The sequence below is a fragment of the Alosa alosa genome, chromosome 22, assembly GCF_017589495.1.
Source record: "Alosa alosa isolate M-15738 ecotype Scorff River chromosome 22, AALO_Geno_1.1, whole genome shotgun sequence".
In the NCBI taxonomy this organism is placed as follows: Eukaryota; Metazoa; Chordata; class Actinopteri; order Clupeiformes; family Clupeidae; genus Alosa; species Alosa alosa.
This window is the reverse complement of record NC_063210.1, coordinates 19,426,993-19,444,492: the sequence shown is the minus strand read 5'-3', so window position 1 is coordinate 19,444,492 and position 17,500 is coordinate 19,426,993. Positions and strand designations below refer to the sequence as shown.

General features: G+C 44.4%; 1 protein-coding gene across 1 annotated transcript in view; it reads left to right on the top strand.

The window, feature by feature from the left end:
- The window catches only part of LOC125287966 (SRC kinase signaling inhibitor 1-like), a 91,991-nt gene that overhangs the window by 38,461 nt on the left and 36,030 nt on the right, over positions 1-17,500 (top strand). The window contains 1 exon segment of the mRNA XM_048234051.1: positions 9,371-9,397. Coding sequence (XP_048090008.1) covers positions 9,371-9,397 — 27 coding nt within the window.

The window sequence follows — 17,500 nt, the reverse complement described above, 5'->3', positions numbered from 1 at the left end:
TTGTATCTGAAAGAGGGTGGGGCTTAGGGATGAGAGGGCATCTGATTGGTTTGTGTGGATGTGAGCAGGAAGAGGATGTGAGGAGGTAATAATACACTAGTCCGTACCCACTCCCCCTCGGTTATGGAGAGCACCTGGGTGGGAGTCACCCTCACAGCTAAATCGAGTTTTCCTTGATTAGCGTGTAGGGTATAATACCGCACTCAGCTTTGGGAGGAACTTCCCTCTCCCTAGCGGAAATAGTTTCTGACATAACCGTGGATTTGTTTGCAGGGGTGCTCACACGGAACTCGTATTTGTAAGAAGCCTCTATGACGTTACTTGGCGGAAAAGAGTGTGTGTGCTAGGGAGAGCTACGGTGTGTGTGACTGTCCTTTACATGAGCGCCTGGCAGCTACACAGAGTGTGTCCTCAAGTCAACCTGTAGGGGGTAAGCTGAAGAGGCAGTAACAACAAAACCAAGGCCATGGATATCAATAGAGCCACGGGGTGAGGACATGATGTATTTTAGTACACCTCACATGGGAGGAAACAGTCTGGATACTGAATTAGAATGTGAAATCAGGAAGGAGGGAATAAATGAATGAATGAATGAATGAATGAATGAATGAATGAATGAATGAATGAATGAATGAATGAACGCATGAATGAATAATGAATGAATGAATGAATGAATGAATGAATGAATGAAAGGGTGCTATGAAAAATGACCTAGCTAGTACTGTGAGACATACCTTTAGAAAAGCCTCTATTGTGTGGTGCCATTGTAGTTGTGTGTCTGAACAAGGATTCCTGCTTGTCTAAGTTGGTGGATTTGAGAAGGTCTGTCTCTGACTCAGCCCCCCTTCACTGACGGAGCCCTGTTAGTATAGTGGCTAAGGAGTTTGGCTAGCAAGCAGTAAACTGGTAAGCATAGTGGCTAAGGAGTTTGGCTAGCAAGCAGTAGCCTGAAAAGTGTGCAATTCCTGGCTGCCACTGTTGTGATCCGTACAGTAGTTACTAGGAGACTGGCCCTTGTAAGAATTTACGTATGATAATTGCTTTGGATAAAAGCATCAGTAAATATAGAACCTTTCTTTACTCTCTGATTGGACCATGCTAAAGCTTACCAGGTGTCGTTATCACCTACTGTATCACTGAGCAAATACTCTCATCTTTAGACCCAGTGAAGCACAATGGGTCAATTCAAATGCATTGAGATAAACGTGGCGGACATATTGATATCTGGGCATCTTCGCTATCGGCCCCACATGACCGGAAATTTGCCTCTAGTCTTGTGATATAAGATATGACATCATGAATGCCTTCCATTCACTGCACTTATCTGAGTGTTTTCGCAGATTGGTCTTATTTCCGGACAAAATGTTTCAACGATAGATCTCAGGAAATCAAATGACCATATCATGCAGGGTATGTTGCTAACTCTTCAGGCTTTGGGTTGTCACCCCTGTTGTGTGAGAAGCAGAAATAGGCTGTGACTCTTTGACCTTCCTCTGAGAAGTGTGTGTGTGTGTGTGTGTGCGTGAGTGCGTGCCTGCGTTTGTGTGTGTGTATGCGTGTGTCTGCCGTGAATGCGTGCGTGTGTGTGTGAGTGTGTGTGTGTGCGTGCATGTATGTCTCTGTGTGTGTGTGAGTGTGTGTGTGTGTGCGTGCGCGCATGCTTGTGTGTGCGTGGATGTCTGTGTGTGTGTGTGTGTGTGTGTGTGTGTGTGTGTGTGTGTGTGTGTGTGTGTGTGTGTGTGACCTTCCTGAGACAAGAGCCGAGAGGCCACAGCCCTCTCACTAGGAGGGGTAATTAGGTTCTAATGAAGTGAGTGGCCAGTGGGGATTTTATGCTGTTTCATCCTCACCTACAAGTCAGAGAGTGAGACCAGTTAGTCAGAGGTGTTCAGTGTAATGCGGTGTGTGTGTGTGTGTGTGTGTGTGTGTGTGTGTGTGTGTGTGTGTTTGTTACTCATACCATCTGTGAAGGTTTTCCTTTGCGTGTATGTGTGTTCACACATTCCTTTAGATAAAAAATAAAGAAGAGGGGGAAAAAAACAAACTGCAAGTGAAAGTCGATGTAGGAGAAGGAGTAAAGTAAAAGAATTTGAGCCAAGAAACAGAGCCAATTACCAACAGAGATGCTTCACCCAGACAGCTAGTTCACTTCACACACCATCCCAGGTCAATAACTCACCACCTTAAATGGAATTCCCTCTCTGTCTGTTCTGGAACAATCTTCCAGCTCAGTGATTTCCACCAAAGATTCTAGAACAGAGCTCTGTTCTAGAATCTTTGATTTCCACTGCCTCTGTTCCCTCCTGACATACTCCCAGAGTGCACCATCCGTGTGATTGGCACCTCGGCGATGGTCTGGCCAGTAGTCACGATCAATGACCGGCGTCGCTGTGCATCGGTTGATTGAGTCCGAGCTGACTGAGTGAAGGCTGGAGAGGTGGCTGAGTTTTGGCCTGAGGGATTCATCAGTAGGGACACGTTTCAGATGGTCATTAGACTAGACAGGCGGTGGGGGCGGTAGTAGCACAGTGGTTAAGGAGCTGGGCTAGCATGCTATTAGCATTAACCTGATAAGTTGCGTGTTCAATATCCGCCTTCCGCCGTTGTGCCCTTGAGCAAGGCACTTAACCCCGAGTTGCTGCAGGGACAGTGGCTTTGTAATATAATTGACAAATGTAAGTCACTTTGAGTAAAAGCATCTGCTAAAGGAATTAATGCAAATGTAGACTACAGTAGGTAGGCAGCTGAATGTTAGAGGTCCTCTCTGTCCATGGCTTCCCGTGACTCAGCCTTTAATGCCCGTGGTGTTTCTTGGGTAGTCATTGTGAATGCTATGGCAGTTGCTAGGGATGGGTAATAATGAAAGGGGTTGCTATGCTGACTGCCAGGCAGATACCAGGTAGATGCCAGGGAGGATTATGTTGGTTGCTATGGTGGTTGTTGACATTATGATGGTGGTTGCTAGATTGTTGCTAGTGTGATTGAGATGGTTGCTAGGGTGTTGCAGAAACAACAACAATAACACATTGCATTTATGTAGCACTTTTCAAGACACCCAAACACTCTTTACAGTGATGTGGGAACCTCACCACCAATGTGTAGTACTGACCTGGGTGATGCAAAGCAGCCGTTATGTGCTGGCGTCCACCACACACCAGCTTGAGGTGGACAATGAGGGAATGAATGAACGAGCCAATTAGACTGGGGGAAATGTATCTAGAATACATTCAATGGCATTATAGGTTGGGAGTCAAACCTATAATGCCATTGAATGTATTCTAGATAAATTTCCCCCAGTCTAATTGGCTCGTTCATTCATAGGGTAGGGATGTCCCAGGTCCCACATCGTATCATCTGTTATATATTGGTAGAATTCTTCCCCATGATAAGAATTTATAATCCCACATGTTTACATACATGTTTTTTTGCATACAGCCTCATATTATTTACATACAGAGGGGGTATTTCAATCATAAGGAAGAAGAGTTAATTGCTGATGATGGTCAAGATTAAGTTAGATTTTTTCGGATCAAAATTTGTGCTTTCTTGGCTCTCAAGACTGTAAGCTAATGTAACTCAATTCCCCCTGTGTGTGAATTCACACCAAGTCGGCCTACCATAACTTCCAAACTCTCCACAATACCCCATTAATGGCATGACAGTAGGCTATTTAAACACCTTATCAAAATCAACTTAATGCATAACGCACGCACACCTTTTGTTTGAGCAGGAGAGAGAATGGCCGCGCATGCACACAGCATTATCAGCACACAATGTTAAGCTAATTCACTAACTAAAGACTTCAAGGACATCATGGATATAAAACGTTTTTTTTAACAACGAAAACAGAAAGGATGGAGGCAGCAAAGCTAGCGAGTAATTTCAGATGGTCAAGAACAAGGAAGGCAAAATTGGTGTGCTTGTCAAAACGTTAGCATTACAACTGGAATACTGAATGAATGCTTACTGATGTTAAAGCTCACACGCTGTTTAAAGCCACACACAATGGTAAACTAGAACAAAACTGAAGGTAGCATAACTTTACCCTTCATAGGGCTGTTTTAAAGTTGTCCAAATTAATATAGACTGTTGTCAGGCGTTAATGTTGTAGATAGGCTGTTGTAAGTAGCCTACTATCTACAATGTACTGCACTTTGTATGCTACTTTTTAATTGACCAATGCACAAACCGTTTGTTTGTGTGCCCCTGTTGACCCGCAACATATCATGATAGCTACGTTAGTAGCAGCTCACTCTGTTTAAAGGACAGAAGATGGCAACAGGAAGATGGAAGATATCAACAACTTTTCACAAGGAGAGGGCACTGCACCTTTAAGGACTGGCAAAGAGAGGTATAGGTCTGCAGGCTGGCAGTATTAATCCTAATATCATTAATGTTATACTGGTGGTTGAATTGAGGTTTTATGGGGGTTGGTGACTCATGTTGCGGGGTCGGACACACAAGGTGAGCCCCTGATTGGGCCAAATGACTCACACATTCCTGGAGTGTCGGTGTAATATTAGATCGGGCGCTCTTTCATCGAGCGAGTCATTAGTGGCCCTTCAAATGCAAATAGGTAAAATAATGATTTTGTTTGAATGAACGGAATCAATTCATTTGCAGTGCGGTGGAGGAATGGAGTGTCCAAAATAGCTGCCGGATTCTTGAGTACTCCCAGTCGAGTTCAGGGCCAGTCTGCCAGAGTCTACTGTGTATGTGTGAGTGTGAATCTTCTCCCATGATCACTGAGGGACTGGGTCTTTTTTGTTATATCCTATTTGGTAATTAACTGTCTTAACACTAGACGCGCCATCAGTTCATAGCTACTAGAAGTGCCGAAAGCAGCCATTTTGACCCTTAGACTTTAAAGTCTATATTCAACCAGCAAGACCTGTCATTGTACACACAACTTTCTAAACGGTCAGAATGATCGTCACTTCACATCTAGAGTGTCTTTATCTGTTGTTGTTGCTTTTAGTCACATATAGCACATTGAATTGCCTCTGGGTATGCATGTGCGAAATAAATAAACATGCTTTGCCTTAGAAAGGTTTGTATTGGTCAATGGTCACCTAAACAATAAATTGAATAGAAGAGTCGATGACCTATAGGTTAGTATTGTGCAGTGTGTGTGTGTGTCTGCTGTGATTTCTGTTGCTTTAGGCTTATGTTTGTTCCTTTCAGATCAAAGCAAGTAAACAACAACAGCAAAGAACAAAAAATAATCTACAACACACTATAGTGCACAGCCCACCTTTCAATACATAATCTCACCCATTATAAATTGACCGATTGCTTTATTGTTGTTGTTGTTGTTGCTGATGTTGTTGTTCACACTAGTGAGACTCCAGGAATGTGTAGCTTGTTTTCACCCCCATTTGAAATGCTATCTAGCGGCCATCAGACTACTCCCTATGCACCTCAACCCTCCGTGGTAGAGAGGGGAGACTCCCGGCCGACTGCCAGTCCTCCTGCACGCTGCAGAAGAATTTCCTCATTGATATCGACGACCTCTGCCTTTAGCTGTGGGAAGGCGGCCAAATGGTTGTCAAAGACTAAGAGGCTAAGTCTCCAAAATCTTTGTGTGTGTGTGTGTAGGAGCCTGTGTCTGTGAAAAGACTGCTAATTTGGTAAATGGTTCCTTAAAAGTGCAGTGTTGAGTGTACACATGTGTCTGTCTGTCTGTCTATCTTTGTGTGTGTGTGTGTGTGTATGTATGTTTGTGTTTATGTGTTTGTGAGAAAGACACTGCATGTGCTGGAATTTGTGTGTTATTGTTTTTTTGTGTTTTTTTTTTTTTTGGTCCCTGCAAACTCCGAGGTAATTACAGAGGCAACAATCACAGGCAATCAAAACGCAATTACAGACACACTGTGAGGGAGTTCTCCAGTCATGAGACAGACATGAGCACGGCAATTACGCACCGGCCGCTTCATCCCTCTCGATAAAACACACACACATACACATGCACATATACACACACGTACGCGCACACGCACGCAAACGCACACGCTCACACACATACATGCACACACACACGCGCGCGCAAGCACGCACACACACACGCTCACACACATACACGCGCACACACGCAAATGCACACAGACACACACACAAGTTCAACATACCAGACGGTTTGTTTTGTTCTGTGTTCATTCATATTTTATGATTCTTTGCCATCCATGGACGACCTCAGGCAGATACGATGTGATTTGTGCAGTTTGGTGTAGAGCCATTTGCAGCCTCTCAGCAGGTGCTGGTCTAGAGCATTTGATTGTGAGGAACATCTGCGAGGAATGTGTCCCGCATCTCTGTTGTGTGCTGTTTGTAGTAGTGCTTTATGTCACTAGTGGGTACCCGTACTTACCAGATTGAGTTTGTAAGTGAATTTAAAGCACTTATCTATTGTTAGGCTCCGTTATTAATATAACTACTGTACACTGTTATCCCATCATTGTTTGGTTTTTAGTGTTGTAGAGTGACAGCTGCCTTCATATTTATGCAATCTGGACTCAAATAACCCCTATTCTCTATTCTCACTGATAAAACACAAATTATTGTTTGTTATCATCCACTTTGAATGCATAATTCAAACCTTCACAATGCTGGTTGGAAAAAAGTAGGTGTACCCCAGTTCTGGCTTCAACAATACCTAATTTGAGCTACTTTAACTAATAAAAAAGCACTTAAAAATGTTGAAGCATGATGTGAATTGTGCCCTGCAGGAAGAAATATCTCATAAGAACGACAACAAAGAACTGTTGTTCTTTCCAAAGATGGAAAGGGCTACAATGTAATCTTCAAGAGATTAAAGGCTACATCAGGCCACAGATTGAACACATTTACCTACAAGGAGATGATTTAGTATTATTGCTAGTGCTATTATTGCTATTATCGCTTGTGTTCCTAGAAATGAGCACACAGCCAGGATGCAGCTGAACAGTTACCCAAAATATAGAGCTGTTGAACCGCGCAGATCAGCCCTATACTCACCCAGACTTGAACCCGCGAACAGCAGCACCTCGGATTGGGAGTCGAGTGTGCTAGCAGTCAATCTAACAAGCCCAGGCTGCTAGCTTTCCCACTAGCACAACTCTTAAGGCGTCGGGAGTAGGCTTGGGAATCGGTTCCAGGTATCGGTAAGGAACCGGTTCCAAATGTTCCGATCCATCGGAATCGTACACATCCAAACGTTTCCACTAACGATTCCAATACAAAGCTTTGTTTTAGAAATGTTTACTTTTTTAGAAATTTTAAAGTATTCAACTTCTGTATTGTTATTGCACACTTGATATTCATTCTCTAAAACCACTTTAAATTAGACATTCAAAGCCAACAACTCTCAAAGCCATCCTATAAGTGTTCAGCAAATGGTACAGAAATCGATAAGGAATCGCATCGACAAAGCAGACTCGACAATGGCATCGATATCGATAATTTCTTAACGATGCCCATCCCTAGTCGGGAGGGAGGGTTACACAAGGTACATACTGTATAGCTGGGCAATTCCATGGAAAATTATGTTTTTTGTAACATCCATAACGCTAATAAAATGTGATGGTATGGCATGATGTGAATGATTACATGAAATTTGAGCATTTGCTATTTTTGGCTGAAGAATGTACAAAAAATGCACAAAAAAAGAATGTTATCATTTACATCATACAAATGCCAAGGCATTTCACTGGCGTTATGGATGTGACAAAAAATCAATTTTCCGTGGAATTGCCCAACTACGGACCAGCTGGCTACCATTACACTACATTGAATTGTCCAGGGAAGAGTGTTTGGCAGCACACAATTATTAGCCGCTAGCGAGACAAATAATCATGCTTGACTGACCTTAATTGTAAATCCATACAGGGGTTTCTTTGCATGCTGGTCATTGACAACTCTTACTATGACCAGTTAACCAGAGTTTTTAAGTTTAGTTCTTTTTTTTTTTTAAGATTGCACCTGTAACACCAAATGGGGTCAAAGCAAAAGCTGAAATGGGGAAGTTATTGCGATCATGTGTCTAGGCCAGAGTTTGCTCAGTGGATGAATGTTAGCAAACATATTGTTGACCTTTTCTCTGGAAATATTAAACTCTTGTGCACCAGGTTCCCACGCGCTGTTCAAGACTGTGTGTGTTTAATGTCAAGCTGAACTCACACTCTCTCCATTTACCTCTCTTTCTCTCTCTCTCTATCTCTCTCTTTCTCCTCATCTCCCTTAGTTACTCTTTCTAATCACCCCACATTTTCACTATCTCTCAATTTTATTGTCCATCCCCCCTCTCTCTCTCCCTCTCTCTTCATCCTTCTATCTCTCTCTTTATCTCTCTTTCTCCATCCTTCCATTCTCTGTTTTATTTTCACTGTCCTCCTTTTCTTCATCACTCTCCATGCCCTCTCATCACCCCCATATCCCTTAGTTACTGTTTCCAACCACCCCTTTCTCTCACACCATCTCTCACTTTATCTGTCTAGCCCTTCCTTCCCTCTTTCTCTCTGGGTCTGTACGAAACAGAAGGCAGCTGTCTGCTGTCCTGCTGCCTTCAGCTCTCTACCGAGTCACTTGCTGTAGCAGGCATCAAGGTACCGGCTACGAACTTTGTTTCGGACAGCCTAGCAAGATAGCAACACAGAACGCCATTGTCAGGATACCAGAAAGAAGAATAACGTAACGTTCGACAGCAGCAATAGTCGCTCACAAATAATTAGAATTGTTGACGTTGAAGACAGCATGAAGGATACATCAATGTTGCCTTCAAAATTCGTCAAAACAAAGGTACAGTATCTTAGAAGGTAGCATTTCACAGAAATATTTGATTTGGACATGTCTCGATGCCTCGCTCCCCTGTTAGATATCTTAAAAGGCAGCAATTTTTCCCGTTTCGTACAGAACCTCTGTCTGTCTCTGTTCTTCATTCTTCTCCTCCTTGTGTTCATCCTCTCCGTTTTGGGAGGCTGGTGGTTGTCAGGGAGAAGGTGCTTGTTTGCTGTAATGGATTGGAACTGTGAAACTCATTACTCTCCCTCTCTCTCTCTCTCTCTCTCTCTCTCTCTCTCCTCCTTCTCTCTCTCTCTCCTCTCTCTTTGCTCCTTCTCTCTCTCTCTCTCCTTGCTCCTTCTCTCTCTCTCTCTCTTCTCTTTGCCTTCTCTCTCTCTCTCTCTCCCTCTCTCTCTCTCTCTCTCTCTCTCTCTCTCTCTCTATTTGCTCCTTCTCTCTCTCTCTCTTTGCTCCTTCTCTCTCTCTCTCTCCCTCTCTCTCTCTCTCTCTCTCTCTTTGCTCCTTCTCTCTCTCTCTCCCTCTCTCTCTCCCTCTCTCTCTCTCTCTCTCTCCTTGCTCCTTCTCTTCCTCTCTTTTCCCTCCCTTGCCTCCATAGCAACAGCCAAACTACTGGAGTTTCAAGGTTAGTTTTCCAAACTTCTCTCTATTTGGGTTCAATGTTTTTGGGGGGTTTGAATGATTGTTGACTTCCACAGCTGTGTGTGTGTGTGTGTGTGTGTGTGTGTGTGTGTGTGTGTGTGTGTGTGTGTTTGTAACTGTGGTCAGTGCTTTTAAATATTCACTGTATGTGGTGGTCTGCATGCAAATTTGCTTTTGAAAGTGTGAGTGTGGATGTGTGTGTCTGTGTGTCTGGCTTTGTGTTTGTTAACTGGTGCATTTCTGCTTGCGCACGCGTATGTGTGTGTGTATGTGTGTCTCTGTCAACCGGTGCATGTCTGCATGTGTGTGTGTGTGTGTGTGTGTGTGTCTGTCTGCATGAGCTCTCATCCTCTGGGTGTGTCTGTGATGAGCTTGTGAGATTAAGGGGAGAAGCTGTTTTTCTCTGGTCTGAGTGTTGCTGCTGCTGCTGGATGAATTAATAAGAGCTAATGCAGCGACACGCCAACCATCTGTTCTGCTCCGCGCCCATTACCCTACACCACCGCTGTCAATCACACACACACACACACACACGCACACACACACACTCATTACCCCACACCACTCCACCGCTGTCAGTCACTTACACACACACGCACACATACACAGAAACACAAGCATACACAAGCTCATACGCATACTATGAACACTCACACACACACACACACACTCACTCACACACACACACACACACACACAAAACATTTACACACACACACAAATAATGACAGATAGACAGACCCCACCACCACCACCCTACTGTATTTCTGTAAGCCAAACTGTGGCCTGGATGTGGCTCATAACAGGCTCAGCTCTGTCTTTGTGTCTACCAGTGCATTCTGGGAAATTTCACTGCAGCTCTACTCATCCTCTCCCCACCCGGAAACATTTTATCAGTTGTCACTCTTCCTGCGCACTCTCTCTATCTCTGACTCTATCTCTCTCTCTCTCTCTCTCTCTCGCTCTCTCTCTCTCTGCAGACTCTGCAGAGTCTGTGCTGTGAGAGGGGGATAAGCAGGCTGTCTGAGGTGGCCACTGCTGCTGCTGCCTTCTCAGACAGGCAGGTTCTTATAGACCCTTTCAACAATAAAAACAAAAACAATGCTTGAACGTTCTATTTGGGCCCCAATCTACTTCCTCTGCATTAAGATAACATATGGAATGTTAAAAAGGAAGTCTTGTGGGGCCAACTATGATGCTGATAATGGAACTCTCTTGAAAGGGTCCATAGACATGCGGACCTGGCTTGTTCTGGCCTTGTTTTGGCTGGTCTCTGGCCCAGCTGTGGGCCTGCTCTGGCCCAGATGTGAACTGCGTCTGTGCCAGATCCGTCCCAGAGTCTAATTATTTTGGGGGGTTTTGCTGAAGGAAGTGAATGCATACAGGGTCTGTCTGAAAAGGACAAAAAACATCTGCCATTTTATTTAAGACAGACATTGTGAGGCATATCTAAATCAAATTTCTAAAACGAATGTTTCCGGTCCATGATTATGATTGGCTGAATCACATTCGATGCCATTGTAAAACCCAGCGCAACTCTCACACTCCGCTTTGCGCCGTGCCTGACAACACCCCTTAGACAGCTGTTTTAAAATCACTGGAACCTACGACCTCTTTGGGCTTATTGCTTTAAATTGCCTGAAATTCTCCCTTCTGAGACACCTGCATGTGACTGAATTTGAAGGCAGCAACAGTATATGGACACAGCCAAAAGACACAGGGAATTCAGTAAGGAGCTACCCCAGTTCCAGGCTAAACGAAAGGCAAACCCAGGCCACACTCTATCCCAGAGGCAACTGCTATGTGGGTTGGCTTTTTTCAGTGAGTATTATAAGATGTGTGTAGGTGGTAGTGTGTAGTACAGTAGAAGGGGGAAAGTGAACGGTGCCAATTTCAGGCCAAAAGGAAGCCAAATCTCCCCCACAGGTAGCAGCTAGCAGCAGTCCTTTTTATTTTCAGCGAGCATGACAAATAAGATGTGTGGAGGTGGTGCACTGCAGACAGAAGAGACCCAGGACAGATGAGGGCCAGATCAGGATCAGATTTGGGCCAAACTCAGAGACAGTCTTTGGTCTTATAGACCCTTTCAGAGACAGTTGGTTGCCTTATAGACCCTTTCAACTGCATAAATAAGTTTGTGTGTTCCTAAGGCATTTCCGGTGGCACAGAAAACAACATTGACCTAACTGTTACTTCAGATCGAAAAAAGATGTTAAAGTTGACATTTTGTAGAGCATTACGCTAAAGTTCGATTTCATTTTCATTTTGTAGTATTGAAATGGCTATAATCTAAGGCTGAGTGCAGAAAGTCTGCGTTGTGCCACACTGCTACACTTGTTTATGTGTTTGGGGCTTTTTTGCCTTAATTGTGATAGGATAGTGAAAGACTGACAGGAAGTGAGAGGGAAAGAGAGATGGGGAGGGATCGGGAAATGATCCGGGACTCAAACCCAGGTCCCCGTGGGCGCTTGGATCCAAATATGGTATGGGTAGCCAGTTGCCATCCACCCCAACCCCCATCCCCCCACCCCCAACACAAACACACACTGCTACTTTTCCTTCAATGCACAGTGCCTCTGCTCACTGGAGGAGGGGGTGGGGGGGGGCATGATGATGGTTAGGGAGTGAGGGAAAGAGGAAGGAGAAGGATGAGAGGATGCAGAGAGAGATGCAAGAGAGGGAGGGGTGGAGAGACAGATGTGAGACACAGAGAAGGGGAGAAAGGGGGATGATGGAGTGTGAAAGAGAAATGATAAGAGGGAGAGAGGCAGAGAGAGGAGAGTGGAGGACCACTCTGTAATGACACGGGTCTTTCTCTAATGCTGACTGGGCTTTTTTTTTGGAGTAGATGATGCACACATCAGCATGCACTCACACAGACTGGAGCATGGAGTCTCTTCGGCTTGTGGGGTCCTCATATTTGCAGTGCTTGCAGTGTGTGTGTGTGTGTGTGTGTTTGTGTGTGACAGTGAGTGTCTTTCACATCATACAGGGTTACGAGCAGGCTAAGACTTCGGGTGGAGTTTAAGTGCATTGCAGATTTGGCATGCATAATTCATTGTAACATGGCGTTTCACATCAGTATGTGAGTGTCTGTGTGTATGTGTGTGTATGTGTGTGTGTGTGTGTGTGTGTGTGTGTGTGTGTGTGTGTGTGTGTGTGTGTGTGTGTGAACAAGTGAAGGGAAATCATTCCCAGTATTCATTGAGAAGGCTGCGTTCACTTGTCTGACGCGTGGCCTAGGATGTTGCATAACTGTGAGGGGTCTTTGTTTCGCTCCTATCTACTGGAGTGTCACACATGTTCACGTTTATTCTCTCTCTCTCTCTCTCTCTCTCTCTCTCTCTCTCTCTCTCTTCTCTCTCTCTCTTCTCCTATGCCTCTAATGGGATTGGTTATTCCCTCCTCTGGGATTGGTTGCCTCTGTTTCTCTCTGCCTCTGTTTCTCTGTCTCTCTTTCTGCTTCCCTCCTCTCTCCCTCCTCTCTTCCTCCTCTTCTTGACTGTATGGATATTAGCATGTATTCATTAAGCTCTACTCGTTTAGCTTCAGACATGTTCTCTCTCTCTCTCTCTCTCTCTCTCTCTCTTTATAGGCGTCTCTCTCCTCTTTCTCCGTTCTTCCTTCTCTTTTCATTTTCCATCTGTTCCTTCACTCTCACTCTGCATTCTTTCTCTCTCTCTTTTCACACTCTCTCATCCTCCCTTTCTCTCACCTGTCTCACCAGTTCTGTCTCTTTCGTACTCACCTTTTCTCACTTCTCTCTCCTTCTTCTCCCGCCATCTCTCTCTTCCTTCCCTCCTTTCCTCCCTCCCTCTGTCTTCCTCTCCTTTCCTCCCTCATTACATATCTCTCTTTCTACCTCCCTCCCTCTCTCCCTCTCTTTCTCTGCTGCACTGGCAGTCTGATATCATGTAAATCCCTGCCTGTGTCTGTGTGACAGTGTCTTCCTGCTCTTCTTTGATGTGGTCCTCTCTCTACACCTCCTTCTCTCTTCATCCCCTTCTCTTTTGCTCCTTCTTTTCTGCCTCTTTCCTCCATCCATCCATGCTCATTTCCTAACTGTCTGTCTCTTCCTAACTGTCTGTCTCTCTTCCTGTCTCTCTATCTTTCTCTGTGTGGCTTCATCTGCTGTGAGCACTTTATCTCCCCATCTCTCCATCTCCCAAGCCATTTCACACACAGACACACAAACCCACACACACACACACACACACCACCACATCTGTACTGATAGATACTGCAAGCCCACATACAACACAGTCACTATGTGCAAGTATTTAACACTTCTGCGCAATAGTGAAAGGATGAAATGTGTAAGTCCCTATCCACACCACACACACACACACACACACACACATAAACACACATAAACACACACAAACACCATATTTTTCTACATCACCGCTGTACAGCTTTTGGTTCACTGTCCTGGTGTCTCCAAGACACATTCTACATTCTTCCAATAAACAGTATAATACACAGAATAATGAAAAGCACTCTTCACACACACACACACAAACACACACACACACACACACTTTATCTCTGTGTCCCTCTATTCTTTTTTGTCCATCTCTCATATCTTTGCTTTTCTCTGTTCTTCTCTCCTTTTCTCTTTTTCTCATACTTTCTCTCCCTCTCCCTCTCCCTCTCTCTCTCCCTCTCTCCCTCTCTCTCTGCACACCCCTCTCTCTTTTCCTCTCTGTCACAGCTCAATGCTCTGGTTCGGGTGTCAGTTGTTTTTTTTCACCTGTCATCATGGTCATTAGGGAGCTGTGCAGCAACGCACGGCTTTGTTCAATAATTCTGTCTCTTTCCACAGCTCTCTTGCGTGTTTCTCCTTTTCTCTCTCCCTCTCTCTTTCTCCTTCTCTCCCTCTCTCTCCTTCTCTCTCCCTCTCTTTCCCTTTTGCTCCCTCTCTCTTTCTCCCTCTCTCTCCTTCTCTCTCCCTCTCTCTTTCTCTGTCTCTCATCACTCTCACATTTCTATCATTATTTTGCTTTTCTCCTTTACTCCCTCGCTCTTTCACCCCCCCTCTCTTCTTGGCTCTCTCTTCCCTCTCTTTTTCCCCCATCTTGCCCTCTCCCTCCATCTCTCTTCTATCCCTTACTCTCTCTCACCCTCACCCTCTTCCCTCTCTCTATCTCTCTCTCTTTCTTACCCTTTTTCTCTCTCCATCTCTCTCTCTCTCTCTCTCTCTCTCTCCCCCTGCTCTCTAAATATTAGTGTCTCTGTAGTCCCGGGCTCCTGTTCTGCTGCAGCCTGGCTGCTGTCTCTCTGCCTGTAATTGCTCTCTTTTGTCTCCTCACCCTGCCATTCTGTTCCATCAGAGGCTGAGAGGAGGAGATGGAGGGAGAGCAAGAGAGAGAGAGCATGCAGAGCAGAACTAGGCAGATTCCCATTGGCCATCAACATGCAAAAAAGAGCCCTCAAATTCTGGATGCATCTCCAAACAAGTCCCACTGACACACTGCATTTTAATGTGTAAAATCAAGATCTGAACTCTGAAAAGAGTCCTCTGAGTCAGCTTGTACTGAGACTAACTAATCTGCCCCTAACTAACATTAATAACTTCTCTCAGACAAGTGCTGCTTTCAAACTTAACACCAATAAGATCATTCAAGAATCTAAAGAAAAATATTTGGAACATTGGCAAAAGGAGACAAAAAACCAAAGCAAATTAGAATGTTACCGGTCAATAAAATCTGAATACCAATTGGAAGAATATCTCTTTACTGTTAGAGATATAAAGCAGAGACAGATCCTGACCAAATACAGACTCAGTGACCACAGTCTAGCCATAGAAAAGGGCAGACTGAGAAAATCCTGGTTGCCAAGAGAGCAAAGAATATGTGGTCACTGCATAACAGGTTGAGACTGAGGTGCACTTTCTTCTTCACTGTGAGAAATATACAACTATGGGATACTTTGACAGGCTTTACAAGCCTAATCCCAGGGTTCAGAAATCTAGAACAACAAGAAATAATGGCAGTCTTACTCGGACAGCATGGACAGACAGCAAATCTTTATGCCTAATACGTCACCGAATGCCATAATGCAAGGGACAGTGGTTAAATAATTAAATAATTAAATAATCATTACTTTTATATGGCATCTATCCATATAATTACACAGACACACACACACACACATGCATGCACACACGCACGTACAAAACACACACACACACACACACACCAGTTTGTTTGTTAATCTTGGATGCGTATCTATTTGCCATGTACTGTATTCCAAGCATTCTCTATGTAAATGTATGTCTAAATGTATGTTCTGCTTTGGCAATGCAAAAATATTTGTCATGCTAATAAAGCTCACTTGAATTGAATTGAATTGAGGGAGAGATTGAAGAGAGAGGAGAGGGAGGGAGGGAGGGAAGGAGGGAAGGAGAGAGAGATCGCATAAAGACTCTGCTTGCCCAATTTTGCAAATCTCTTTCCCTCCCATTACACATTCATACACTACTCACATATGGACACACACATACACACACACACACACACACACACACTCACACAGACACCAATGCGAGCACAAACATGCACTGACATATGCAAGTGCACAGATGCACACACACTGGCACAGTAAGCGTGTGACACTTTGCAAATCACTGCACACTCAGAATATGCAAATCTGCATGCTCTTACTCTCACTCTCTCTCTCTCTCTCTCTCTCTCTCTCTCTCACACACACACACACACACACACACACACACACACACACACACACACACAGAATGAGCCTACCCACAGGCAGTCCATCCATAACTAGCCTGTTAGCCATGTAATCATTTAACCCAATGCTTATATCCAGGAATATGCAAGAGTGAGTGAGTAAAAGTGCAAAAGCCAGCGCTAGCTTTAGCCCATCTCTTTAGCTTTAGCCTATACACAGAACAGCAGAGCAGCTGTGTAGCACACGGCTCCCTCCAGAAAATGCTGATGTCCTTGGTGGGAAAGTGTAATTTTCACAGAAAAGAATTTCCTCCTGTAATCAGTATGCTTGTAGTCATTAGCATTGATTTGTTTATGCACTTGCTGTACGTATGTACATTTGTGTGCATATATGTCTGTATATAGTGTTCATATTTATGTATGTAGATTTGGCTTGTGTACGGTATGTATATTTTGTGATCTTGGTGCAGCTCCTGTGCATGTTGCTTCTTGCCTTTGATGTTGTGACTTTAAAGAGATGCACCCAAATGTCCAGATGGAGTCTGAGAGCTCCCATCATGTGGCAGACACAGCTGAAGGCATCGTGCTGCTGAACAGCATCTGACTGTGGGCTGGAATCGCATCCCATCAGGGCCAAGTCAGGGCCAGAGCTGGTTAGAGCAGAGCTGGAGATTTGCCGAACAAGGCCAGATCAGGGCAAGAACTGTGCAGGGATATTCTTCAAATATGACTGCATCCATGCATGGCGGATTAAGGCTACATAAGGGTCATAAGGGATCAGTACCGGTTTCATGCTAGCTCTTTAGTAGCTGTGCCAGTACCAGATCCATGCTAGCTCTATAGTAGTTGTGCCAATACCAGATCCATGTTAGCTCTATAGTAGTTGTGCCAGTACCAGATCCATGCTAGCTCTATAGTAGTTGTTCCAATACCAATACCAGTTCCATGCTAGCTCTATAGTAGTTGTGCCAGTACCGGATCCATCCTAGCTCTAGTAGTTATGCCAGTACCGGATCCATGCTAGCTCTATAGTAGTTGTGCCAGTACCGGATCCATGCTAGCTCTATGGTAGTTGTGCCCAGGCTTCAGGTTCAGGTGTCTGCGGCCGTGACGCGACTGCGCGCCATCAGGCTACTCAACAACGAGAGAGAATTTCCCCTGTGTGTGTATTCACACCAAATTGACCTACCTTAACTTCCCAACTCTGCACAGTATCCCATTAACTGCATGACAGTAGGCTACTAGGCTATTTACAATTTCCCGTATATAGTTTGTAAACACGTTATCAAAATCAAATTTAGGATGGAGACAGCAAAGCTAGAGGAGTTATTTCAGATAGGCAAGCCGCAAGAACAAGGTAGGCAAAATCGGTGTGCTTGTCAAAACGTTAGGCT